Source organism: Argiope bruennichi, chromosome X1 (assembly GCF_947563725.1).
Source record: "Argiope bruennichi chromosome X1, qqArgBrue1.1, whole genome shotgun sequence".
Classification (NCBI taxonomy): Eukaryota; Metazoa; Arthropoda; class Arachnida; order Araneae; family Araneidae; genus Argiope; species Argiope bruennichi.
The window spans coordinates 125,093,916-125,121,542 of NC_079162.1; the positions used below are offsets into that span (position 1 = coordinate 125,093,916).

The 27,627-nt window shown below is 29.9% G+C and overlaps 1 protein-coding gene across 1 annotated transcript; it reads left to right on the top strand.

Annotated features, from left to right (window-relative positions):
- LOC129959396 (uncharacterized) lies at positions 1-27,627 on the top strand. The gene is made up of 10 exons (XM_056072215.1): positions 1-670; positions 752-1,458; positions 1,605-1,818; positions 2,029-2,160; positions 2,260-2,726; positions 3,135-3,174; positions 11,557-11,610; positions 26,882-27,094; positions 27,143-27,265; positions 27,368-27,627. The coding sequence occupies exons 1-10, from the start codon at positions 1-3 to the stop codon at positions 27,625-27,627; spliced, it is 2,880 nt and encodes a 959-aa protein (XP_055928190.1).

Genomic DNA, 27,627 nt, shown 5'->3' on the forward strand with positions numbered 1-27,627 from the left:
ATGCAGGCAACTTGCGAAACTCCAAAGTACATTATGCCTCATCATGGCGTTTTTAGGCCAGAAAGTAGTACTACAAAATTACGCGTTGTTTTTAACGCGTCAGAGGCAACGTCATCTGGACAATCGCTTAATGATAATTTGTATTCAGGATCTGTTGTCCAAGATGATTTGTTTGCTATTTTGTTGAGGTTTCGAAAACATTCTATAGTTTTCACCGCTGATATAAAAAAGATGTATCGTCAAATTTGGATACATCCAGATCAGTGTGATTTACAATGTATTTTATGGAAGGATTTAGAGGATGAGAAATTACGTGTATTTAAGTTGCTCACTGTTACCTACGGAACCAAATGCGCTCCATATTTGGCGACCAGAGTACTAAAACAAATATGCTGTGATGAACAGGACAATTATCCTTTAGCCGCTGCTGCTGGCAAAGATTTTTACGTGGACGATATACTCAGTGGTACCGAGGATTTATCTTCTGCCATTGAACTACAAAACCAGTTAATACATTTGTTAAAATCAGCTGGTATGGAGCTTCACAAGTGGAGCTCAAATAATCCTGTTTTGTTACAAAAAGTTCCAACGTCGGACCGAGAATACAATTTCGATAACCCCAACTCAACAACTTTGGGATTACAATTCAATCCTGAAAATGATAAATTTAGTTTTAGTGTTCAAAAAATTGTGAGTCCTGCAACAAAAAGAACAATGCTACCGGACATATCCAGATTGTTTGATCCTTTAGGCCTCTTAGGACCTTTGATAATCACAGCGAAGATGTTCTTGCAGAAGTTGTGGATTTTGAGAATTGATTGGGACGATGAAGTTCCCTTACACTTAAATAGAGAGTGGGAAAAATTTAGTTCTGAACTGAGTCAATTGAAAAATGTAAACATAGATCGTCATGTGTTATGTTCTAAAGTTCTGAAAGTAGACCTGATAGGCTTCGGATATGCTTCGAAAAATGCAGATGGTTGTGCCGTCTACACCAGGTCTTTGTCAAGGTCTGGTGAGATAAAGGTGTCACTCTTATGCAGCAAATCTCGAGTGGCTCCCAACAAAGAAATTAGTATCCCACGTTTGGAGCTGTGTGCAGCGGATCTGCTTTCCAAGCTTATCGTTAAGGTTCTGTCATCCTTGCAACTAGACATTGATGGAGTACATTTGTACTCGGACTCCACTGTGGTGCTTGCTTGGATCAAAACTCCACCTACATCGTTGAAAACTTTTGTGGCTAATCGAGTCGCTAGGATTCAAGAGTATACTAAGAACTTCCAATGGCATTATGTAAATACTGCTGAGAATCCTGCGGACTTGATATCACGAGGAGTTTTCCCTTCAAAGATCCAACAGTTGGACATTTGGTGGAATGGGCCTTCTTTTCTTTCATCTAGTAGCTGTCCAAACTTCAATGACGATCCTGGTGTCGCAGATGGTGAATATCTTCTTGAGGTGAAAAGAACTCTGAACTGAATAATGATCCTATGATTAATCTTTCCATTTGTAATAATCCTAGTTTTTTACAGTGTATATTAGATATAAGTAATAATTATAGCAAAATTGTTCGTATTTTAAGTTATGTTTTCAGGTTTGTCAAGAACCTAAAAGGAGCAGCGAAGACAACAGGTCCACTGAATGCTGAGGAATTAAACTATGCAGAGACATTTTTAATTAAAAATGTCCAAATCCAAGAGTTTGCCAAAGACGTCAGTAGTCTCCAAAAACACCACTGTGTGCCTCCTGGTAGTAAATTAAAAACTTTGAATCCTTTCTTGGATTCTAAAGGATTGTTAAGAGTAGGAGGACGGTTGGGTAATAGTAATTTTAGTTTTAATAAAAAGCATCAAATAATTTTGCCAAAAGGCCATAGATTAACTCTAATTATAATAGAACATTTTCATAATAAATATTTACATGTTGGTGCTTCTTCCTTGCTATATCTTGTTAGAGAAAATTTTTGGCCTCTAAATGGACGTAATAGCTGCAGAAAAATCGTTCATCAATGTATCATTTGTTTCAAAGCCCAACCAATTGCACCTACTCAAATCATGGGCAATTTGCCCAAGGAAAGAGTGTCTCCAGATTTTGCTTTTAATTGTGCTGGTGCCGATTTCTGTGGGCCATTTTATATTAAGAATAAGGCTCAGCGTAAAGGTGCTTTACAGAAAATTTCTATTTGTATTTTTGTATGTTTTTGTTTTAAAGCTGTTCATATAGAAATTGTTTCAGATTTGACTTCTGATTCCTTTATAGCGACTTTAAAGCGATTCATGGCTCGAAGAGGTAAATGTGTGAAACTGTTTTCAGATAATGCTAAGAATTTTGTAGGAGCTAACAGAGAAATTAAAAAACTTTATGAAATGGTTAGAGAACCAGATGAAAAGCTGACAGGATATTTAGCTGCAGAAGGCATTGAGTGGAAATTTATTCCACCTAGATCCCCACACTTTGGCGGTCTTTGGGAGGCAGCTATAAAGTCATTTAAATACCATCTAAAAAGAGTTGTTAAGGGAATAAACTTAACTTATGAAGAGTTCTTAACGGTAATTGTGCAAATTGAGGGAATTTTGAATTCTCGACCACTTTGCCCCTTGTCAGCTAACGAGGACGATTTTGAGGTTCTTACTCCTGCACATTTCTTAGTAAATAGGTCTTTAACCTCTTTGAATGAGCCTGATTTGACAAATTTAAAAGAAAGTCATCTCAAGAGATGGCAAAAGGTAACTAGACTTGTACAATATATGTGAAATTTTGGTATCGTAATTATTTAAGTCAATTACAACAGAGATCTAAATGGATGTTTGACAAAAATAATGTAAAATTAGGAGATTTAGTGTTATTAATTGAAGATAATTTGCCTTGTTATAAATGGGCTATGGGTAGGATAATTAAAATTTATTGTGGTGATGATAAGAAAATTCGTGTTGTTAAGATTAAGACACAGTCTAGTACTTGTAAAAGAGCCATTTCTAAAATTTGTGTATTGCCTATGGAACATAATTAGTTTGTTATATTTAATTTTGTAAGTTTTGATTTTTCATTTCTTAAAGATGTTGATTATTATGTTTCTTGTGTGTGTTTTTTTACTAGATTTGTGTAAAAGTTGTAATACTGTTTATGTTATTCAGCATTGTAATCTCTTGAAACCCTGGGGTTTCAAGGTGGGGAGTATGTTACAGCTTCACGACGATAGATGGCGTATCTGTCGAGTACCAAGTTGTTGTTAATTCTTTTTTGTATCAGAACGTAGAGTGTGTGTTAGAACGATTCTCTGAGCTAGACGTGGCGCCAATTGTGAAAGGTGTCCTAATCTGTAATAGTCTACATGAAGTGGCACAAAAAATGTGTCCGAAAATAAAATGGTGTTCACCAGAAAGAAATGAGTATTATTTGTAGAGAATTACAGAGAGTATACGAGAAAGTTATGGTGAGACAATTAGTGCAGGTTTTAATCGAGAATTCAAACAAGATTGCGTCATTTCCATTATCACAGTCTTATTTCCCCTTCAATGTAAATTTTAAGGTATGTGCCTACCCTAAAATCAGCGTTTTCGTGAAAACTATCGAAATTTTTATTATGTGCTCATTTTATAGCCCATACATTTACGAATCCAGAACTGCTTCTTTTTTGTTTTTACGTTAATTAGAAGCAAAGTTACAGCCTAATTAATAAACCGGAAGTGGGAATTTAAAGGGACGCAAAAGTGTAAACAATACATTTACGCGTAATGATTAAATGACATTCGGTATGTGAACTTTTGACTACAGTTAATAGTTCCGTGTCAAACTGATTTCAGCTAATCTTGGAAAAACGCCAAAATATATATTTATTTTTCTGGCACATGTGTATTAACCGGTTCACAGTGATTATTTTCCAAAGATGGCACGATAACAGGATCTTACGTAACTATTGTTCACCCAAAGCATACGGTTGATACACAAGTACATTTTTTTAGAGAATAGACGAGAAATGTTCTGGGTGACAAAACCGGTGATATATTCACCGGTATTCATATATTACCGGTTATTTATAATTCAAAAGATTCAATCATAAGAAGTATAACATACCGGATGAGAAACGTCGTAGGATCTAAGGCCACGTATCCAAGACCTGGATGGTGGTTTATCCAGGAACACTACATGGTATTCCTGAAAATAAAGTTTACTAGTATTATTGAAAATAGTTTTACCGACTTTTTCTCAAGAAAAAGTAATATATTTCTAATGAAATTTAAATTAAAAACAATGGAACTAACATCCTAAAAAATCGTTTAAAACTGTGTATTACATTTCTTATACATAAAAAATACTGGAAATTACTTAGTTTCTAATACTGCAAAATAATTCTAAGTAACATTAAAATTACTTTAGCGATACAATAAAGAAGAAAGATTATTCTAGCCTTTGCTCGAAATGAACATGTCAATAATTAATGAGTGCTCTTTGCATCCGTTATGTTGCAGCTTAAGAAGATATAATAATACATATCTAATAAAATATTTTAACTAAGATTTAAATAAGAGAAATGGCCAAAATATGACTCTTTAAACTAACTATAAGAAATCAATTGCTCTAATCAAGAACTTATACTTTTATAAAAGACTTCAGTAATTTCATTTATTATTATAAATCAGGCTAGATATAAGGTACTAATTTATAGATAATAACATTCTTGTCGGCAATTTTTCCGGACTTGGATATTTTTACATATTTATGATTGCCACTCATATTTTCTGATCGGAAAAATTTTCCAACTTTTACCTGATATTACTGATTTCCTGGTTCTATCAGCAATCTGAATTTCCTTTTTTAATACTGACGATTTTATAAAGTTTTTCACTGTCCTATAGAAAGTTGAAAATCGTCAATAAAAATTCATTTTTGACGGGGATGGGAAGTTAAAAGGCATTACCAGAAACAAGAGATTTTTTCGAAAATATCTATGGGACGGATACTTTCCATATAATTCTCAAAGCCTTGAAATCTCTTTTTAAAACTAAACGGCCTTTACTGTCTGTCGGTCTGTACTTCCGAAAACATATAAACTTGATAACTCAAATACACAATGATTTAAATATAGCAAATTAGATATGGGATTTTATTACTACAAGTGCAGTTTTCTGTCGTATTTTTGTTTCAGTCGGTTGAGGAAAACGCGTCTAAAACACAAATTCTATTTTCTGGTACTATTAACTGCCAAGGATTAATCGCCAAATAATTCGCTAAGGATGGCAAGACAGATTCAGTAAAGATGATTAATTCACGTCAAATTTAATATTTTCTAACTATTGAACACCAATGTCATGAAAGGCGTTCTTTAGCATAACATGTTTATTAGAGAGTATGCGAGAAAGTTATAGTGAGACAATTCGTGCAGGTTTTAATCGAGAATTCAAACAAGATTGCGTCATTTCCATTATCACAGTCTTATTTCCCTTTCAATGTAAATTTTAAGGTATGTGCCTACCCTAAAATCAGCGTTTTCGTGAAAATTATCGAAATTTTTATTATGTGCTCATTTTATAGCCTAAACAGTCACGAATCCAGAACTGTTTCTTTTTTGTTTTTACGTTAATTAGAAGCAAAGTTACAGCCTAATTAATAAACCGGAAGTTGATTTTTTGTAACCGGAAGTGGGAATTTAAAGGGGCGCAAAAATGTAAACAATACATTTACGCGTAATGATTAAATGACATTCGGTATGTGAACTTTTGACTACAGTTAATAGTTCCGTGTCAAACTGATTTCAGCTAATCTTGGAAAAACGCCAAAATATATATTTATTTTTCTGGCACATGTGTATTAAACGCTTCACAGTGATTATTTTCCAAAGATGGCACGATAACAGGATCTTTCGTAACTATTGTTCACCCAAAGCATACGGTTGATACACAAGTACATTTTTTAGAGAATAGACAAGAAATGTTCTGGGTGACAAAACCGGTCATATATTCACAGGTATTCACATATTACCGGTTATTTATAATTCAAAAGATTCAATCATAAGAAGTATAACATACCGGATGAGAAACGTCGTAGGATCTAAGGCCACGTATCCAAGACCTGGATCCTACATGGTATTCCTGAAAATAAAGTTTACTAGTATTATTGAAAATAGTTTTACCGACTTTTTCTCAAGAAAAAGTAATATATTTCTAATGAAATTTAAATTAAAAACAATGGAACTAACATCCTAAAAAATCGTTTAAAACTGTGTATTACATTTCTTATACATAAAAAATACTGGAAATTACTTAGTATCTAATACTGCAAAATAATTCTAAGTAACATTAAAATTACTTTAGCGACACAATAAAGAAGAAAGATTATTCTAGCCGTTGCTCAAAATGAACATGTCAATAATTAATGAGTGCTCTTTGCATCCGTTATGTTGCAGCTTAAGAAGATATAATAATACATATCTAATAAAATAATTTAACTAAGATTTAAATAAGAGAAATGGCCAAAATATGACTCTTTAAACTAACTATAAGAAATCAATTGCTCTATTCAAGAACTTATGCTTTTATAAAAGTCTTCATTAATTTCATTTATTATTATAAATCAGGCTAGATATAAGGTACTAATTTATAGATAATAACATTCTTGTCGGCAATTTTTCCGGACTTGGGTATTTTTACATATTTATGATTGCCATAGAACTGATGCATCAGATAATTGTAACAGATTATGCAATAAATCAAAATTATGAAAAGACGTTTCTCGTTTTAAATAAAATTCTTCAAAAATGCTAAAAAAAAACAACTGGAAATCTCCTCATCCGCCATTTCCGCAGCCATTTTGGCCTCCTGGATTGCCCTCTTGTATTTTTTTGCAAATATTTTTTCTGTCTTCTCCGTCTGAAAAGGTAAAATTTTTTGTTCATATAATCATAATAACTCTAATGAGATTGTATGATAAAATTCAGTGTCCCGTTATTTTTTAAAATCAATTCATGATTTCTTAAAGGCCCAGCAAGGCTAAGAATTTTTTTATTTTGTGTATTCATTTAAATATGTATAATGTAGCTTTAACATAAAAACTAATTGGGGGTATTGATACTAGTTGCTGAAAGAGATTGAGAATAAAGGGATGGAAAGCATAGTTTTCCCCCCCTCCAGTTGCAGAACAGAGGAACTAATTTTAACTCGGCAATCGATACACATATGCCTCGTTCGTGTTTAAGATGAAGGTTAAAACCATGACACAACTAAAGAGTGAATTTTTTTTAAAGATAACTGATTTGGGTGACAAATCGCTTAATCCAGATCAGTGCATGAAGAAAAGTTCAATCTCTTTTTATTCGTCTCGTAGTCCTAGCAAAATAATTTTAAATTTCATTAGACATTCACTCATTACTTCAGAAGCCTTACACCCGTTCTCTTCATTACACATTGGCCCAGTTCTTTTTCGATAATCTCTCCTGAAGTTTGGCCTTTATTCTGAAACTGGAAATGATTTAGCTGCAACTTTCTCTCAACACTTTTCAACTGAAAAAATTTGTGTAATGAATTAAATATACTCATAATACATATAAGGTTCATTAGTAGAATCACATTCATCGTTAGGTTTCTTTTAATATATAATATTGAAAATATGGTGCGAGCTCAGGTGCCATCTTCGTCATCTGATCACGGTTCAAAATTACGAGGTCCGTCTTAAAATAGCCCTAGTGTTGCTTTAAAACGGGACGTTAATATAAGTAAACTTTTTATTTTCTGTTAGTGTGAAAATCATTTCTTCTCTAATTTTTTAAAAAATTACCAAGGCAAAAACATCAAATTCTTGCTTACTTTAAAATCAAAATTTTGATAATTCCTGCTAAAGACACATTTTCTGCCTTTATAGCATGCCTTGGCTCTTCTCTCAGTAATTTTAATAGAGAGATACTCAAAAGTTAATTTTATCATTAGCATTCAATTGTTATACAATTTTCTGGTGTTCAGTTGCATCACGATTTTCCAGATAAAAAGCATTTTCGCAGGGATGAAGAGTGTGGCTGCTCCCTCTCCATTTCCTTTCAACCCAGAATGAAGTTACAGTTGTTACATCTAATTTGGCATTTAATAAGAAAGTCATCAAGTGCATAAATGGAATAAATTGAGATTACGAATCTTGTGGATACAGCGGGAACTTCACTCTTGTGTCCTTGCAATGAAAATAATAGCTATAATACAACCGCAGAAGTGACACAAGTTTTATTTTTTACTAGCCGCCTTCGGCGACCAGCTGGTTCGCCAAACTTAATGTTCGTTTAAATTTTAATAATTAAATAGGTTGAGCCGGAGTTTAACCCCCTTCTTCGCCAAGTTGCGATAACGCGCCAAAGCTGGCAATCTTTATTATGCACTATAATTGAACATCTGCTCCTTTGCTTTTGAACATTTCGCAAGGCCGTTGTTGGCGAATTTTAAAAATTGCGCCAAGCAGGGGATTAAACTCCGGTCGTACCATTAAATATTTTACGCAATTCCAACTTTAATAGATTTTTCAGCAAAATATTTTAAAACTTCAAATTTTGAGAGTCATATAATTCACTCATAATATTATAAATGCCTTCAGTCATAACGTGATATGTATCTCTCTAATTTCCTGTTACCCCTCGTCGAATTTATGGTTTAAATTAAAGTGTAAATGATTAATCTGCAATTAATATAATAATATTTTTTACAGAAACAAAGCATTTTTTTTAATAATATGATTACTGATAATAGAGTCACTGAGCGTTTAAACTTTATGGGCACTAAAGAATATCTTTCTTAATTTATCTAATATCTCAAGAATTTGTCAACAAAATTTTCGCCGATTCCTCATGAACAGATCGATTAATTAACAATGTTTAATTTTAAATGCATCAAACACTAAGAAAATAAAATGAATCGTTTAAAATAATCGTCGAAAACAGGTTTAAAAAAACTACTTAAAAAACGATGTACTTAAAACTATAAGCATATACAAAAAATATATAACTAACATAAATACAATTTACTTACAAAAGCATGCAACTAACCTAAAAATAATTTAAATCATCCGTTGATAATGGTTGTCATGGCAACAATAAGAACACAATGCGCAAGCGTGAATTTTCTTCGCCAGTTACGTTAACGCAAATGCGTGAATTTTTCTACGCCAGTTGGGGTAACGCTATGCAGATTATACATTTTTGATTTCCTTTATTCTGTGTTATTTTAATTCAAAAGTACTTCAGAATGAATCTGAAAGATCGATTAATTAACAATGTTTAATTTTAAATGCATAAAACATTAAGAAAATAAACAGAATCGTTTGAAATAATCCGCCGAAAAATGTTAACCCTAGCCTCATTACTGTTGGGAGAAAAGAAAACTGAAGCCTTACTCATTTGGCGGTGGGGAAAATGGAAGATTTTTTTTTGGCGGAAAAGTTGGCAGTGGGGAAAATGAAAGATTTTTCTGGCGGGAAAGTTAGTTTTTAATCAATAATTAAAATTTCAAAAAAAGGGACCCCAGGTGCACATTCACGACCTCTAAGGCATACATGTACCAAATTTGGTAGCTGTATGTCAAATGACCTGGCCTGTAGAGCGCCAACACACACACACACACACATTGAGCTTTATTATAAGTATAGATAAAACAAGTAATCAAGTGTTAATAAAAATAATTTCAATTAATATTTTTAACTAGATGATGTGCCCTTCTAGAGAGGATATTGTGCTTTTAACACTATCTCAATTTTTTCTTCACAAATAGTTACTTAGATGCAACTCCACAATAACATTAGAAATTTTGATTCATTACAAATGGATTTTCTCTATCCTTAATGTTCAGGAAGAATCAAATTCAAACTAATCACTAAAATAAAATAGTGACCCACTAAAAGAAAATAATGTAATAACAAAACATAAAATTTAAAAAAAAAATATGCTGATAAGAAAATATTAGAAATAACCTCCAATTTGGGAAAATGTAATGAAAAAATATAAAATAAAAATTGTAACTCATTTACTTCGGCTATTTATTCATTCTTTTACCTACAAATCAGTCAAGTTACACATAATAACACACTCGAGACAAAGCTATTTTATACTAATAATTACAACTTAAGTAATTTTTACTACTAAAGGATGTCCCAAACCTAAAGCAGGATTTGTATTTGCCACCAATCATGCAATAAAATGTTAGAGACATTATTAAGAAAACCATTTGACAGTTTAGGTTTAGTAAAAATGAAGCCTTACACGCTAGAACGTGTATTCGTTGTTGAATAATATTTCAAAAATAATGAAAAGTCTGGCGGACACAATTCAAAAATTTGAGAATTGGCCCCCTAGATCATGTGATTTAATACCATTGGATTTCTTTTTAACGGGTAATTTGAAATCAAAGATCTATACCAACAAGCCCACAAGCATGAAGGAAGAATTCAATGCTGCATTAACAAAATTCAGCTACATTTATGCAAAATGATCATGGAAAACTTCGAGTAACGAGTGTGTATGTGCCAGCATAGCTGTGGAGGCCACTTTCCCTTTGTGTTATTTTATGCATAACCTTATCTTTAAGATTCAATACAAATATAACAATTTCAAGGGGGGAAAAACCCCTGTTGTTGTTTTTTTTTAAATTCAAATCTTGCGTTAATATGTTGTTCTATTGGGCAAGTACCATTTTTACTAACCTTATCAGCAAATGGTTTTTAATTGGGTTGCCGACACTTTACTGCACTAATAGTGGCAAATTCAAATCATGCATTAATTTTGGGAAACCCTTTACTAATAATAATATCTTCCAATCTTAAGCAAAAAAATTTTTTCATTAAAATTTTGTAATTATACTGATTAGTCTCAAAAGAGTTCAAAGTAATTGAATTTCAATCATCAAAGTATTAGTTTTTCATATATGAGTAGTACTTTTATATCCAAAAATAATTCAATATCATGGGCAAATAATTATAGTTGATAGCTTTTCTATAGCTACACCAACAAACGAGCTCTGAGCTGCGATCTGTGATGGAGGAAAACTAAAACATGTAGTCCGATGCTTTTATTTTGGATATCCATTCAGTGTTTGGGTTGCAGAGAAGGATTAAACAATTCCCCTTTTTATCTTTACAATTCTTATAATGGGATACATTTTCAGTTACCCAAATATGCCTCAATAAATATCTCACAGCCTCTGTTGTCAATTTAATAAACCATCATTAGAGAATAACAGTGCAGTTAGACAATACAAATACCATTACTTAACGATCTATGTGGGGGGGGGGAATAATATCCAATAGCATCTTATTATCAAGCAAGCAATTACATACAAGAAGACAAGACTTGATTTTGCATACATTATACCGCATTTTAACAATCAATCATTTTTTCATGATTTCTTGGTCAAAAATGTTAAATAATTTATTTGTGAAGTCCTGTAAAAATGATTCAGAAATAAATCAGCCTGTAAAGGAAAGATTTCTTTTATGTCTTCTTGCTTTTATCTAAATAGTTAAATATCCAAAAACAGCAAAATGGTGTTTTTATTTATAAATTTTGAATTTTATTCAAATTTTCCTTCGTTTCAGCCTCAACTTCTCTGCTACCTGCATCTGCAGAAGCTCAGAGTGTACCAGATTCAAGTAGAAAAAATTTTATTATTGAAATTGATGATAAAAGATTAAAAAGTACCATTTTAAAATATCAAGAAATATTAATTAAGATCTCAGAAAAAGTCAAAGAAGAAATTGTGCAATCATCAAATAATTGGAACAGGAGAACTTCATGAATTTTCATGTTACACAATTCCATGAGTATAAAAGTCTATTTTTGAAATTATGTCTGTCCATCTCAATATAATAACAGATCTGAATTAAGTGTATGAAATGTGGTACATTATCTTTTCAAATTTCTAGTTTCCTAACAAATTTTGAAAGAAGTCTTTCAGAGGATGTTGTCTGTCCGAATATATGTTAACACAAATAAATACACAATAGAGCTAAATTGATAAATATCAGTACATGGATATAGCATCAAAACTAGATTATCAAATTTGGACCATCCATCAATGGTTTGCCTATCTGTACTTTCTCATGCATGAAATTTTAGAAATGTATGTAAGCCTTTGCAGCTAAAACTTATGATGGAATGTAACCAATTTTCGTTTATAAACTTAGGAAGACATGATAGATCAAAAATACACAAAAAACATAATATCCAAAATTTTATTAATGTCCCAGTAATCAAAATGCATACAGAGGAATGAAAAATATAGTATAGTACTTGCAGAAACTAACTGTTTAATTAAAAATCTGACTTGCTGAAACTAACTTTTTAATTAATCACATCAGGGTCGTTAGACTCATCATCAACAGTTTCAATACAACCTGCTGATCTTCAGTATATATGTCATTAAGATAAAAATCTTTTCTTGGATAATATTTTCAATATAAAAATTTTGAGTAAAATATACGAGAAGACAAAAGAATTTTAGACAATATACCATTTATTGTCCAAAATTCTTATTGTCTACTTTTAATTAAGAATAAAATATCAATTGAATCAGAAATTTTTTAAAAAAATTTAAGGACTAATTTTTATTGTAAGTTAGTCATTTCTTATATTGGCTCTACAAATTTTGTTCAGAAATATAAAAATAGTATAAAAGTTGTCTCCATTTAAGCAATTTACTTAAGCTAGCTTTTAAACGTTAGTAAACCACTACTTTAAGACAAATAACAGTAATGTCAACAGGCATACTGAAATAAAAAAAAAAATACTGGTAGAGACAGTATAAAAAAATAACTTCTTATTTTCTAATCAAATGAATATTTAATAAATGAATAATGAATCAAATGAATATTTAATAAATGAATAATGAATCAAATGAATATTTAATAAATGAATAATGAATCAAATGAATATTTAATAAATGAATAATGAATCAAATGAATATTTAATAAATGAATAATGAATCAATTTTATAAATGAATACTTTGAAAAGTTGACAGTTTTCTTTTTCATGTCATATATAATAAGAGTGCAAAATTTGGCTGATTTTGATACAATTGTTTCAAAGGAGATGTGAGACATGTTCATATACATATATAACCAGGAAGAATTTTATTGGTATTAAGATTATATCAGCTTTCAATACTTTTTGCGTAAAATTTAACTTCCTATGCAGTTTTTAATCTGCATGTGAAATTTGACTTATTACTTTTAAAGTTTTAGTTATCAAAGTCTCCAAATTAGGAATTAATTAACGAATAACCTGTACATTCTTCTCCATTTTCAAGCCAGTGCAAATCTTTAGGCTTTTATGTACACTTGTCTTAAATGTATCCATTTCAATTAAATTTCCATTACAAAAGCTTCCCGTTAAGACAAAAATATCACAAGCAAAAATTTTAACCTTGAGATTGGATTATGCTTTATATTACACTTTAATAAATAATGAAATTTCATTTGAATCTCAGCAATAGTATATAAAATCAAGAATTCATAAGTCATCTTTTTTTTAATACTTTGATTGCAGCCACTTTTACAAAATAAATACTAAAAAACAAACTTTTTTGATAAAAATTTACAAAAATTTACTTTGGCCTATTATTTCAACTTCATAAGTTGAAAACCAAATTACTTTCATGCTAGAATCAATTTTAAAAAAATTAGAATTGGATATTATTCTTAGTGAATCAAAAGAGTTAAGGATTTTGTACCCCAGTGGATACAAATGATTAATAAAGGAAAACATCTGTGGGTTTTTGAGTACACTGACAGTGTAGATCATTGAATCTAGAATCATGAAGTTCAAAAACATACTTTGGATATTGGGACTTTGCATCGACAACACAAGTACAATAATACTATACACAATTAATGGTTTCAAATTCTTTCAGTAACATTCCCTACTTAAAACAGTACTTATTTAAAAATCATCAGTTATTTCGTTTCACGAAAAAATGGATTAAGTTCTTGCGTAAGTGTTATATTATGCAAAAACAATCTGCAGAAGAAAAAAAAAAATATTTTTTATGTAAAACACAAGCACAACAAACAGTTTCATAGTATCATACCAAAACCTTCTCAATGAATCTGGGTTTGTTTCAATGAATACAATTTTTACTTGGTTATTGTAAATTATAAGAAAACTTTAGGTTCTTACATAAATTTGATCATATAATGGTAGCCATATGATCATATAATTAAAACATTTAAAATTAATATGCTAGCCATGGGATATATAAGTAAATGAAACTTGTCATAGAAATGATTGTAGAATACACATAATTTCTATATTTTGATCAAACGAAATTAAATTATTTAAATTCCTAACATCTGTAACACTAAATTATTAAAAATTTCAAATAAAATAAATAGCCTTGCCTAACCAATATCATAGACTTCAGTATTAAAAAACTTGGGGGTACTTACCGCTTTAGAAGTATTGATTGTCTGAATGCAGAATGATGAGGAAATGAAATATGAAGAGAAAATAAAGAATGAATTGAAAATACGAAGAAAACAATTGCGTATCATCATGTTTAAGATTAGCATACCATCCGCTCTAGATTTCGAGACGCACTGATCGGTAGAAAAGAGATAAATCAATAGTGCAGATGTCTGCCGCACTGACGCTAAAGCAGTCCATTATAACCGTAGGTGGGGAGAGAGAAAAAGCCGCAACTGCACGCGTGGCATAGTTAGAAGCATGCAGTTGTTTCGAACGTCATATGATAAGCGTACAAAAAACTTTTAATTGGTTTGACGGGGGTTACGGATTAAACTTACTATGGTGCAGTCTTATAAAAGATTTTTTTTACACTTAAAAAGCTAAATTTAAAAAACCCAAAGATTTGGGGAGGGGAAACTATTATAATTATAAAAGATTTTTTAATACTTGAAAAAAGAATAAGATTTGGAAGAAATGAAAATTAATATTTTGTTATATGTATAGAGAAAGAGGCGGTGGATCAATATTTTATGCATAGAATCAATCAGAGTTACAACTTATAGAGATGAGAATCAGGTTTTCAAAATTTTTTTATGAATACATACTTATTTTTCATTGAAATGAAGTTAAATTCAAACGAGGGAACGAGCCTCCCGGTAGGAAAACTATCCAGACCGGTGACGAAGTTGTCCGTGTCAATCATCCTGGAGGAGGCGTGGCTATGCTTGAGGGTTCGTATAATAAATAAAAGTGACGAAGTTGTCCTCTTTTCTGCGCATGCATAAGGATTGAGGGTTCGTATATATCTTTATAAAAAGTAAAAAAAGGTCACTTCTTAAGTAGATAATACTTATTTTAACAAAAAAAAAAAAAAAAAATACCGGAGAGCGAGATGAAGCCAACAGTAGTTAAGCCAAATGGATGAGTGATATTATTGTGAATTTAATGAGGACTTTTTTTTCTTTTAAAAAAGAATAATTGGAAAGTCAGAATAAATTGAAATTTTACACGCCGGGCAGAAGATTTCGATGATTTAATTCGAGATAAAAATTTTGATACTCAGTTTTTTCCAATTTAATTTATAATCATGTGATTAATTCAAACAATAAAATAACTCATAGTCAATTAATTTTAACTATTTAATGAAACTAAAAACAAATTCCTTAAATTTATAATTTCTTTTAAAAAATTAATGAATAACACATGCAAAAAAAGGCATAGATCGTCAAAGAAACAATTGAATGTCGACTTTTAATCAAAAATATCTAATATTTTTAACATCTACTTTGATAAAGCTTTATCTATTAAATTATTTATAGACAAGAAACAAAGTTTTTAAAACTAAAAATTTCAGCAAACTCCATTAGTTTAGAACAATATCTTTCGATGACAATAAATTAATATTTTTGATTATACTAATAATTATATGTATTATTTCAATACTTGTTTTGTAACTGACTCTTTAAATATAAATATCAAACATTTTCATTTATTAATTACTGATTGTTACAATATTTGTTTAAAATAACTCTGAAAATGAAGGTAAACATATGAAAATGTAACCTGCAACATATTTTAAAACTCTCCAAATAAATAAATACTTCAAGATATTCTATTTTTCCAATAATTTTTAAAAACCAAGTTTTTTCTTCCGAAATATAAAAAAATGTATTTCGGAATTAACCCAAAATTAGGACATTTACATTTGTGACTTTTTTGAGGACGAGGATGGGGGAGGGGGGTATTTACTAAGGAAACATTACAATGTCTTTCAGATAATCGGGTAAAAAGTAATTTTAAAGTAAAGGTAAAGATATGGAAAGTTTGTAATACAATCTGAGTATTGGACTTAAGAATACTAGTAAACTATATAGACAGGGCCCTGTCTAATAAAAAACATTCTTTTAAATTAAATCTTATTTTGAAATTAAATAAGCCAGCTGGAGTGATCTTCCCAAAACTTCATCGTTATGCTTTAATAAGGGCGTCATCTCTTTCCCTATTCCCACATAAAATTGCGGATCTTGGATAAAGGCTTGTATTTTTATTATAACGTTCGCAAAGAACGGTTATGAAATATAAATCTTTGGTGTAAATTTAGTGTTTTTACTGAATCTATCGAGTGATTTTCGACGGTTTTTTTAGAAGGATTACTCCATAGCATGCTGTTAATAGAAACCGAAAAATAAACTTGGGTTTGAGACGAATTTTTTCCAAAATCCATTGAAAACAAAATTTTATACAAAACTACAACTGTTGTCACAAATTCATAGAGTGCTTGTGAAAATTCTATTTTTAATATATGGAACAACAGACGGTCAACCCCTTGACTGATTTGGTTTCGAATGAGATAGATATCTAAATATAAAATGTTAAATCTATGTACCAAATTTTATCCATTTAGCTCTATTCCTTTTATCATGTTAATTTATATTAGCGCAGCTGGACAGACAGACTATATCTGAATGGATTTCGATCAAAATTTGGTAGAAAACAAATTTGGTGTAAATATCACGAACCAAATTTCATTTGTCGAGCTCAAAGCGCTATTGAGTTATCGCGTTCCAGGACAAACAAACAAACAGTGAAACTTTATACCAATTTTTTTCTTCTTTTGTACTCATTGAGGTTTAAAACGAAGACATTCGTCAAAATCTCAAGTCAAATGTTTTAAAGATTATAATACTTACTCTTTATTTCGTTAATGAGAAGAAAAACATTTTAATTAAAAAATAAATAAATATTTTATTATTGTTGTTTTAATGTTGGCTATTTGTTTATTGCTAGTGTTTAAAACCTGATTTCGTAGGATTTTGTTTATGTTTGTGATGTACAAAGAATTATATTTTAGGTACTTTATATAAAACCTTATTATCTAACTCTTTACGCTTTTTTACTTATTATGTTCACCTGTACTCAAGTAGCCCTACAGACTTCCTAAGAATGGATTTCGTTCAAAATTTTAATGAAATCTTCAAATTTAACATAAAATCCATGCACCAAATTTCGTACATGTAGCTCAAATCCTTTTTCAGTTATCATGTTCTAAAAACCTGTTTACAAACTCAGGAAGATCTGAAACCTACACAGTAATCAAAATCATGACTTTCAATTTACTTACATTTTATTTTATTTATTTATGTATTTTTTCGAGAATTATAAAATTTGGTGCATGGTTTTTATACTAAATGTGTAGATTTATATCAAATTTTGAACGAAATCCATGCTCAGGAAGTCTGTACGACTATTTCAGTACAGGTGAACACGATAAGTACAAAACGTATAGAAATAGATTATAAGATTTTATAGAAAGCACCTAAAATATAGTTCCTCGTCATATTTTAAATAATATCTAAATGCGATAACTGAAATCAAAATAAATGAAATTTGGTAGGTAATTTTGTTACTAAAATTGCAATCCTTTTTTTCTGTTATATTTTGGATTCGGGGTACAATCGGTAGAAGAAACCGTTCCTAAAATACATACGCAGTTTGCATAGCTGTATTAAGAAGCACAATGGTCTCATTTACGGGGCTCTGAAAATAAAAATTTGAATACTCGTGATGTATACGACCTTTATTAAGGACCATTTTTGTGGTAGGAGGAGGGATGATAACATCATTATTAGAGATTATATGAAAAAGTTTCAATGAGACTATTTCTATTAACATTAAGTTTAGCTGCGTTTTTTATTTTTATTTTGAAGTTAAGATAGCGACTTAAAAAAATACTTTGATTAGTATGAATATTACAGTGAAAATCGACAAAATTTCTCGAATTACAATAAAATATCTCCATTTATATGATGTGGAAGTTTGAAGAAATCGTAATACTTGAAAACCAATGATAAAACTTTAAATTAATACTTTAAATTGATTTTCATGCAAATATTTGTCTCTTCAGAAAAAAATTTCACTTTTTATTTGACAGGTTATGAAGATAATATTTGCAAAGATGCGAATTTTAATTTTCTCATTTTTGGTTTTTAAAAATTTCAGTCGGTAAACTAGAAGACGTTGAAAAATTTTGTTTACTAAGCAATAAAGTAATAAAAAATACAGCTCTTCCGTCATTTTCCCACCAACTTTATAAAAATAGAGCTACGAAAATGAAAGAAGATGAGAGAGAATGTAAATAGCATGAGTATTCTAAAGAATTGTCACAAGCAAGGCTTAGAAAATTTAAAGAATATTCATACTTCTAATTCAAAAACTGAGTGCATGACAATTTATTAAACTTGATTAGTTATTATTTTGAAAATTTTCTCCTAATTAAAATAAATAGCAATGAATATGTACGAAAATAAATGTATTTAGTATAGTCACTAAGTGCCTGAAAATAAATAAAATGACTGAAGTAATAAAAAGTATTACTGTAACATTAAAATCTTGAAAAATTAAAGAATTGACTGGAAATAAAATTGATTTTACTGAAAGGTGCAGGTGAACACGATTATTTCAAAACATAAAAAGCTAGATAGATGAATTGTGATAGAAAGATTCAGCACATAAAATATAGATACGTATCATATTTAGAACTGAGTCCATCAGGAAATTAACTATCTGTCTTTATTTTAACATACATATAAATGCAATAAGTTAAGTCGCAACAATTTAAATAAATTAAATTTGATAGATTATTTTATTACTAAAATTGTAATCCTTTCTTTTTTATGTTATTATTCGAATTCTGGTTTCAATCGTTAGAAGAAATTATCTCCAAAAATGCATATACGGTTTCTCATTACTTTCATATACGGGCCTCTGAAAATAAAAATCTAAGTTTTCGTGATGTTTATGACTTTTCATGTTATGTTTGGTGTCGATGAAAATTATTCAAGAAAACAGGTTTATATAGGTCTAAAAAGTAATTAATAAAGATGATTAACATAGTGTTAGTATCACGGAATTTTTCCATTACGGAAACAGATTTTTCAAAATTTTGGGCCTAATATGCTTTTATATATAAGTGAGTATAAAATTCCATTTCGAAATTTTCAGTACTTCTTGCGTTATAAATTAATTTTGTTTGCTTAAATTATGCAATAATTAAGTAATAGTTATTCAGTAACAGTTAATATTACTATGTGTTCCCTGTTTTAAATTCTTATATAAAGATAATTTTTAAATTAAAGTTATTTTTCTGAAATTCTTATTCTATTGTAGACTTTATAAATAGAAAATTTTATTTTGCATAAAAAAAGTATTTTTACACAACCCTGTAGTTTTATCCTTTCACAACTATCTTAGTCATAACTTCAAGGTTAAATTTATTAAAATATTTGATGCGTTTAAATTATATGCTTATACTTTACAATACATATATGCACTTATGATATTTTGCATTAGCAGTTTTACCTACAATCTGCTTTAATCCTATGAGTCCTGACCGCCCCAGTCGATAGGCGCCTTAAGGCGCCTATCGAATGGGGCGATATCGGGCGGACAGGGCTCATAGGGTGAAATATTTCTTTGGAATCAACATTCAAAAATTTTAACTTGTACATAATAAAAAACAATGAAATATGTAATTAGCTGAAATCAAATTATCAGTATCAGTTAGGTGACATCAAATTATAGGTATCATCAAACCAACATTTATTTAATTAAAAGGATTCTTGATTCATGGATTCAATAATTTATTTGAAATATTTATACAAAATCTTGTTCCAATTGCATTGCAAAGTGATTAACTCTATCATAAATTCCACTCATTCTTTATAACAAATATATCAAACTCATATTAAACAAGGTTTATATAGAAGACAAAAAAAAAAATCTTTCTGGAAATGTTGGCCTATTTCAAAAATGTCATATAAAAGAAGAAGGACAAACTGATATCAATGCTTCCTTCTTTGCACGAGGCATCTTCAACTACCCTCATTCCTATTTCAGGAAATAAGTTGTGAATTGTATTAATTTCAAAATGATACAAGGTGAATATCAGTAATTATCTATCTGACAGTGAACTTATTTCATGTCAAGTGAAAATAATTGCTCATATCTATAATTACTTCAGAATAAGGAAATAATTTTATATTTCAAGTTTCAAATCTGTCTGCGAAATATGCATTCTATGTCTATGGAAAAAATTTCAAGAAATGAATAAAGCTATGATTCCAAGGATTTTAAATAGCCTTAAAATGTTTTTCCCCCTATATATTTCTGATACCATGCAGTTTCTACTGAACTTGATCTGTTAAAAGAGTATAATTATGAATTTTAAAAATTACAGTAAAAATGTATTATTTACAATTTTATTATATAGTGTTATGGCTACTGGACCATTAACATATTTACTGTGGCTCAGACTGTTGTTTTGAGGAATAAGATATGTGATAGCTTAAAAATGAATAATTTTTTTCACATTTTCTTCCCTCAAATTTCTAAAATCATTCAATAATAGAATTACAAACTTGTATGATAAATGTATACTTGTATATTTCTAAAAATTCTCATCAAAAATGGTATTCAAAGCAAATAAAGTTATTGTAATGATTATCACTACCACTGCTTTTGCCATACACAAAAATTGTTATTACTAATAATGTTCTATATTATTTAATGGTGTTTCTCATCCTGAGTGTTGAAAGAAATTAAAAAGTAATGAACATATATATATATATGTAGTCTCTTTCTTAGTGATTTTATTAAAATTTTATGTTATTAATATAAACATTTTTACAAGATAATTATTGATAGATGTGTTTATGAGAATATATTTTCTAAAATTAAGTCCCATTTCTGTTATTTGTTAGCATGCGTGCAGAAGTTTTCTCTTAATATTTCACTTTTCTTATTTCATGCCATACCATTTAGAATAGTGCAGACATATAAACTTAATTACATTATACTGAAATAAAAGAGGAGTAATTATTTTTTGCCAATCTTCCTTGTATACTTCAGGTAGCAAAACATATACTGATATAAATCTTTAAATAAAGTATTTTCTAGATTTTAAATTTTTTTTAAAAAAAAGACACCTCTCATAATCATAAAAATACATTTCTTTCTTTTTTTTATTGGTTCTTTTATAATATATAACTAAGTATCATTTGATGTAAAGTAAACATTTTTTTCATTTAATATATTATATATTTACATACTATTAAAATTATTTTATCGTCAGATAAGGAGGAGGCACAAGATTTATCACTGTTGATCCATTTTTTTAAAAAATAATATCTATTATAATAATAATAAAGATGAATGAATGTGTGTTAACTCTCTACAGCCCACATCATTTGACCTACAGTGTCAAATATGAGATATAATTGAAATTAAGTACAACCAATATCCTGACAAATCAGCCATGTCCGCAAAGACATCAAATAAATAATAAAGTTGACAATTTTAAATTCCAACATGATTTTTTTATTGTCTAATTTATTACTAAATTTAGATGTATAAAATCACACCTTTTGGCATTTATACTTTATTTACATGTACTTGATTTTACAATGATCAAATTCTGATTATATATTAATATTTAGAGTTCTAAAACATTATCATTTCAAATCATAAAATCTCATTTTATATATCAGTAAATATTTATATTGCAATCATAAACATTAATAGGTCAAAGAAAACTCCAAAGGCATTGAGCTGACTATAACTATCAAATTAATAAAAGATATTTTAAGTTACAGAAATCCTTTTCTTGCATTTGTTCTTCTAAAAAATATGTTTCATATTTTATTTCATAGATACATGTTAAGAATTACATTTTCCTAGATTTAGTTTTTTTGTGAGAGTTAACCTATTAATTTCAGCTTTTGTTAACATGATAGCAAAACATAGAAAGATCATTTTTTTTTTCATACAAGCATAATGCATTTTTGCATGTTATATGGCTTGTATGTGTGTGTGTGTGTGTGTGTGTGTGTGTGTGTGTGTGTGTATGTACACAAACATATTGTTGAAACGCATGTTTAAATTATTTAAAAACTCACTGAAGATTGAAAGCAATTATTTTATGTTGTAGTAATATTCAAAGGTTATTGCCAAAAACAAAGACAACAACAACAAAAATATCTAGAAATAAGATTAAGAAAGTGAATAAGGCTTTTAAGTTAGCTGTTAATTAATAAGTTTATAAATAACAAAAAAATGCAACAATTTTAATAAAAAATGATTACATTTTTAATTCCTATAAGAGGATTATTTCAGATGCAAATGAAAAACACTTTTAATTGAATTTTCATTTCCTATTACTCAAAAAAATTTACAGTACATTTCAGCTTACATTAAATAAAGCTTTGCATATTTAAAAGGTTCTTGAACATCCATGAAAATTAGTTCTACATTCCAATTTCAATGGAGAATTGATTACTTCAGCTGAATCTAAAATATTAAAAGGAACTTTCCTAAAAGTGAAAAGCTGAAGAGAAAGCCAGAAAATATCTAGACAATCACTTAAACCCAACCATTGGGAATGTTATTCCTTTATTAGAAGATAAAATAAATAAAATGGGATTTTTAATAATATAAGCAACAACATGAATAGCTAACAATTTTTTAAACCCTTCAAAGCACACATTTCAATATCTAGAATTCACATCATAATCTTTTAATTTATATTACAGATTTAAATTTCACATACTTACTAGGAAGTCGGGTTCTCCATTCTTACACCAATGCAACATTGATAATTCGCATTTGATTGTTACTGAAACTGAAATAAACAAGGAATTTTCCTAAAAGTTAAGAGCTTAAATGAAAGCCAGAAAATGTCTAGACAATCACCTAAACCCAACCATTGGGAATTTTATTAATTTAAAGTTAAAGTTAATAGTGTTTAGTCCAATTCCCATTTTTTAAAAATTACTTAAAGAAATATAGTGAGCATACAATGCTGAAAATGTGTATTCAAAACAAAACTAGCATTTTAAAAATTTAAGCCTGCAGTTATTTGTACAAACATTAATGCTCTAAAAGCAACTATATCAAAATTTTCAGTCAATGATAAATTGTTTAATTTTTGATACACATAGTAACTAATATAAACACCACAATTAAAATCATCTATTTGTTTTACATGAGGTGGAAAAACAATCTGCCAGTGGCTATTTGAATTAAGCGAATTATTTAATACTGTACACCAACGGTTTATTAATGTTGAAGTATCCTTATCTGGCTTATAACAAAGTGGGTCAAAATATTCAAATATTTTATTTTTCAAATCAGCTATAATTAAAGTCCAATGGGAATTTAAATTTACGGGAATTATAAGAAAATCAAAATTTCCTATTTCTTGAATCCAAGGAAATTGAATGATGTTTTTTTGATTAAAAATCAAATGAGAGTGTAAAGATTCTACAGCTTTGAAATTTGTGAATCTTCTAGTTAATACAAAATTAAATGCATCAATGACTGAATCATATAGCCAACCTTTTTTGAAATTTGACGATATTGATTTAAGATATTTTTCTTCTTTGACAGTAACAAATGGATCTAAAGATTTTAACATATAAAATGAAAGATCAATATTATTAATAGTTAATATTGTAGCAGTAGGATTTGTGACATTAAACTTATTAAATCTATGAAACACATCAATATTAACACATTCAGAATTTTTAACATTAAAGGATTTTAAATCTGTCTCTTTCTCAAAAAGATTATTAGGTTCATAAAGAAGTGCTTCATTTAATTTTTGCTTCTTATTGCAATTTTCACGGGCCGAGCAGTTCCTTTTTTTTCTATGAGAAGTTTTAAAAAACTTAATCTGCGGATTAATTTTTTGATTAGGTGCAACATATAATTTAGGTGTAACAGAAGCTAGATTATTTTTAAGATTCAAACCCCACGCATACCAGCTACTAAATTATTCAAACAACTAACTACATTATTTAACATGATTTTTTTAATCTGTGGAATTTCTATTAATTCTAATATTTCCGAACATAACTTTTTGCACTCTGCCTCCTTCGATCTGCACTTCTCATTAGTAGATAACATGTTGGGATTTAATTTTTCACTCAAAATATCAGAATTAATTGTAATACTATTTTCTTCATCAAATTTATAAAAATCATCAGTTGTGTACATATTAGGTTTGGCAGACATTAAATGAATTTTATGTATGTGCTTGCACAAATTACTGCAGTCTTCACAAGAGCAATGATACAAATGACTGCACAATGCCGCACAATTAATATTTGTACATTTAAAGCTGCAATGATCCAATAAAATACAAGCATCTGCAATTTTTCTTACTACATATATCTTTCCTTTTACAGATTGAGATTTAACCTCTCAATGAGATCTGTATTCTGAATCTTTACAGCCCTGTCATGTTTATCTTTAACAGTTTTAGTGAACTTGGAATGAGTAGGAATATTATTAATAACATTACACGAATATTTTAAAAATCGATCCCTTTCCATTTTCAAAAGAGTTGAAACAAGATCACTGCCTATTATACTTACGCTCAAGATATATTGTTTTTAACTGATTGTGAAAAGATTCGTAATAATTGTTAGTATTGCTATTACCATGTGGAAATTTTCTAAAACAGGTTGCCCATAATTCTTTTCTCGAAGAATAATTTCTAACAAAATAATCAATAAAATTTTGGCATTCATTTGAATTGCTGTCGATAAACATTAAAAGTTTATTTTCAAAATTTATTTCAGACACTTCCTTTATTATTTTTAATAACTCGTCTAACATTTTTTGACGGCGAAACTTATCACATACTTTTGAAGATAACTGCCTTTTCCAAGCGCGAAAAACGTGCCATTGGCATAGTAGATGCTTTATATTTGGACCAAATACAGAATTAAATGCTTTAAAGGAATAACCATCAACATTGGTCATTACAGTATTTACATTCAGGTCAGGAATTCAACAGTGTAAACTTGAAAACAAAGCAATTAAGGTATGGTAATCTAAATCATTAGTGATAAAATGTGCAACTGGATAACCTTGACCATACTCATCCTGAACATGCAGAGAAAGAAGATAAACGTCATAAAAGTTTGTGCCATGAGTTGCATCAATACAAAGAGTTTTATCTGAATGCTTAACTAATATATCCTTTTGTGCTTTCGTCTGTAAACCTAATACAAAAGAACTTTCATAGTTTGGCAAATTATCTAAATGTGCTGGGCCCCAAATTGTTTTTGACTTCTGCAATTTAAAAATTAAAATAGGATTGTATGGCTCTTTCCTTAATTCCTCTACTATACAAGAAACAGAAATAGCATCATTGGCTGGCTGAATTGAATTGCGTAAGCGCCTTAAATAATTCTGTATAGTTTTACGAGATATGAAGGCTTCCTTTGTAGGAAAAAAATTTCTATTATCTCGACATCCTACATCGCCACGTAATAAATTACAATTTTTGAAATGGGAAAGGAAAGTAATAAGTAAGATTTAATTAAATCGCGTGAACTTTCTTTAAGGGGGTGATATTTAGTGTTCTCGTAACTGACTTGATGGTTAGGAATTGGAATAATATGTAACCAATATCAAATTCTTTTGTTCACATACACAGATCTTAACAGGACAACTTATATTGAAAGGAATTACCCCCTTTTTATTTTTACGTTTACCGCTTCGCTCTGCCCTTGAATTAATCCTTGATTGATATGACGGATGAAAAAATTGACAAGAATAATAATAGAATGTTTTCTCACCACATATTTTTTTCCCAGTTGATTTTTTAAAATAAGTATGAGTACCAATAGTTTCAGATTCTAACCAAATTTTAAAACTTGAAATAGAATTGAAAGAATAAGTTTTGATGTTTTTAATGTCATGTACAACATTAAGATGCTTATTTAAATTCCATACACTAACATAAGCTTTATCACATTCTGTACAAAAATACAATTCATGCTTCTTGTCACTAGTACATCTTTTTGTGTGTTCATTAAAATATTCATTACCACTATAAAATCTACCACACTCTAGACACAACTGGGGAGAATTTTCACATTTATCAGTTAAATGCTGATTATCTAAAGTTGTTTTGACTGGCACTAAACATAATTTGGGCTTTTTTACAATTTCTGCTTGAGAGCTAACACTAGCCTCCAATAAATTATTACAATTGCTTTTTGGTAAAACATCACAAATCTTTGGTTTACAGCGTTTTAAATGATTTGCAAAAGAGGATCTAGGGGAATAAAATTTTAAGCATACCTCACATTTTTTAGGATAAGTACTCTCAACGCGTTCTACACATTTATATTTTCTTAAATACTTTGAAAATGATGACTTGGACATATAAGTTTTCCCACAATAATCACAAGTCTTTGAATATGAGAAATTTTGAGCACCTCCTCCAATGATATTTTTTTTTTAATTTAGAGCCAAAACTATATCTGTCCTATTCTCTTCTTTACAATCATCTAGTAACACTGCAAATTTATTTGTTGTAGGAATGCTGCAAATAACATTTTCATAGATATTTTTGTCACATTTTGAAAAAATATTTTTACTTATTTTAGTAATTCTTGCCTTTCCAAGTTTGTTAGAAGCACATGCTGGCCGACACTGGGCTGAGGAAATGCGAGGAGCTTCTGGTTCAGAGTGGACTGGAGATGTGCGAGCAGGTTCTGGTTCAGAGTGGACTGGAGATGTGCGAGCAGGTTCTGGTTCAGAGTGGACTGGAGATGTGCGAGCAGGTTCTGGTTCAAAGTGGACTGGGGATGTGCGAGCAGGTTTTGGTTTAGAGTGGACTGGGGATGTGTGAGCAGGTTTTGGTTTAGAATGGACTGGGGATGTGCGAGCAGGTTCTGGTTCAGAGTGGGTTGGCAGAGTGCATGCAACAACTGTCCGACTGCATGTTGGTAGAGAGGAAACAGCAGCAGGTAGAAATGGTGGAACAACAGGTACATAAAATGGAGGATAGGACACAGCAACAGAATGGAATGGCAAGAACTGAACCATAGGCATACAAGAAACAATAGGTACAAGAAATTGAACATGACCAGTAGGAGGCACAGGCGGAAAGGCTGGAAGAGTAGGAGGCACAGGCGGAGAGGCTGGAAGAGAGCGAGGCACAGGCGGAGAGAGTAGAAGAGAGGAAGAAGCGGTTGAGATTGCACAAGCTGAAACAGATGGCCGTGCCAAAGGCCAAGCAGCAGGATGTTTAGACCAAGATGATAAAAATGAAGATTGCCTTGAGGAAGACAATGCAGGAAACTCAGTAGAATCCAAAATGAATTTAGGAGCAATTGATCGACATTTTTGA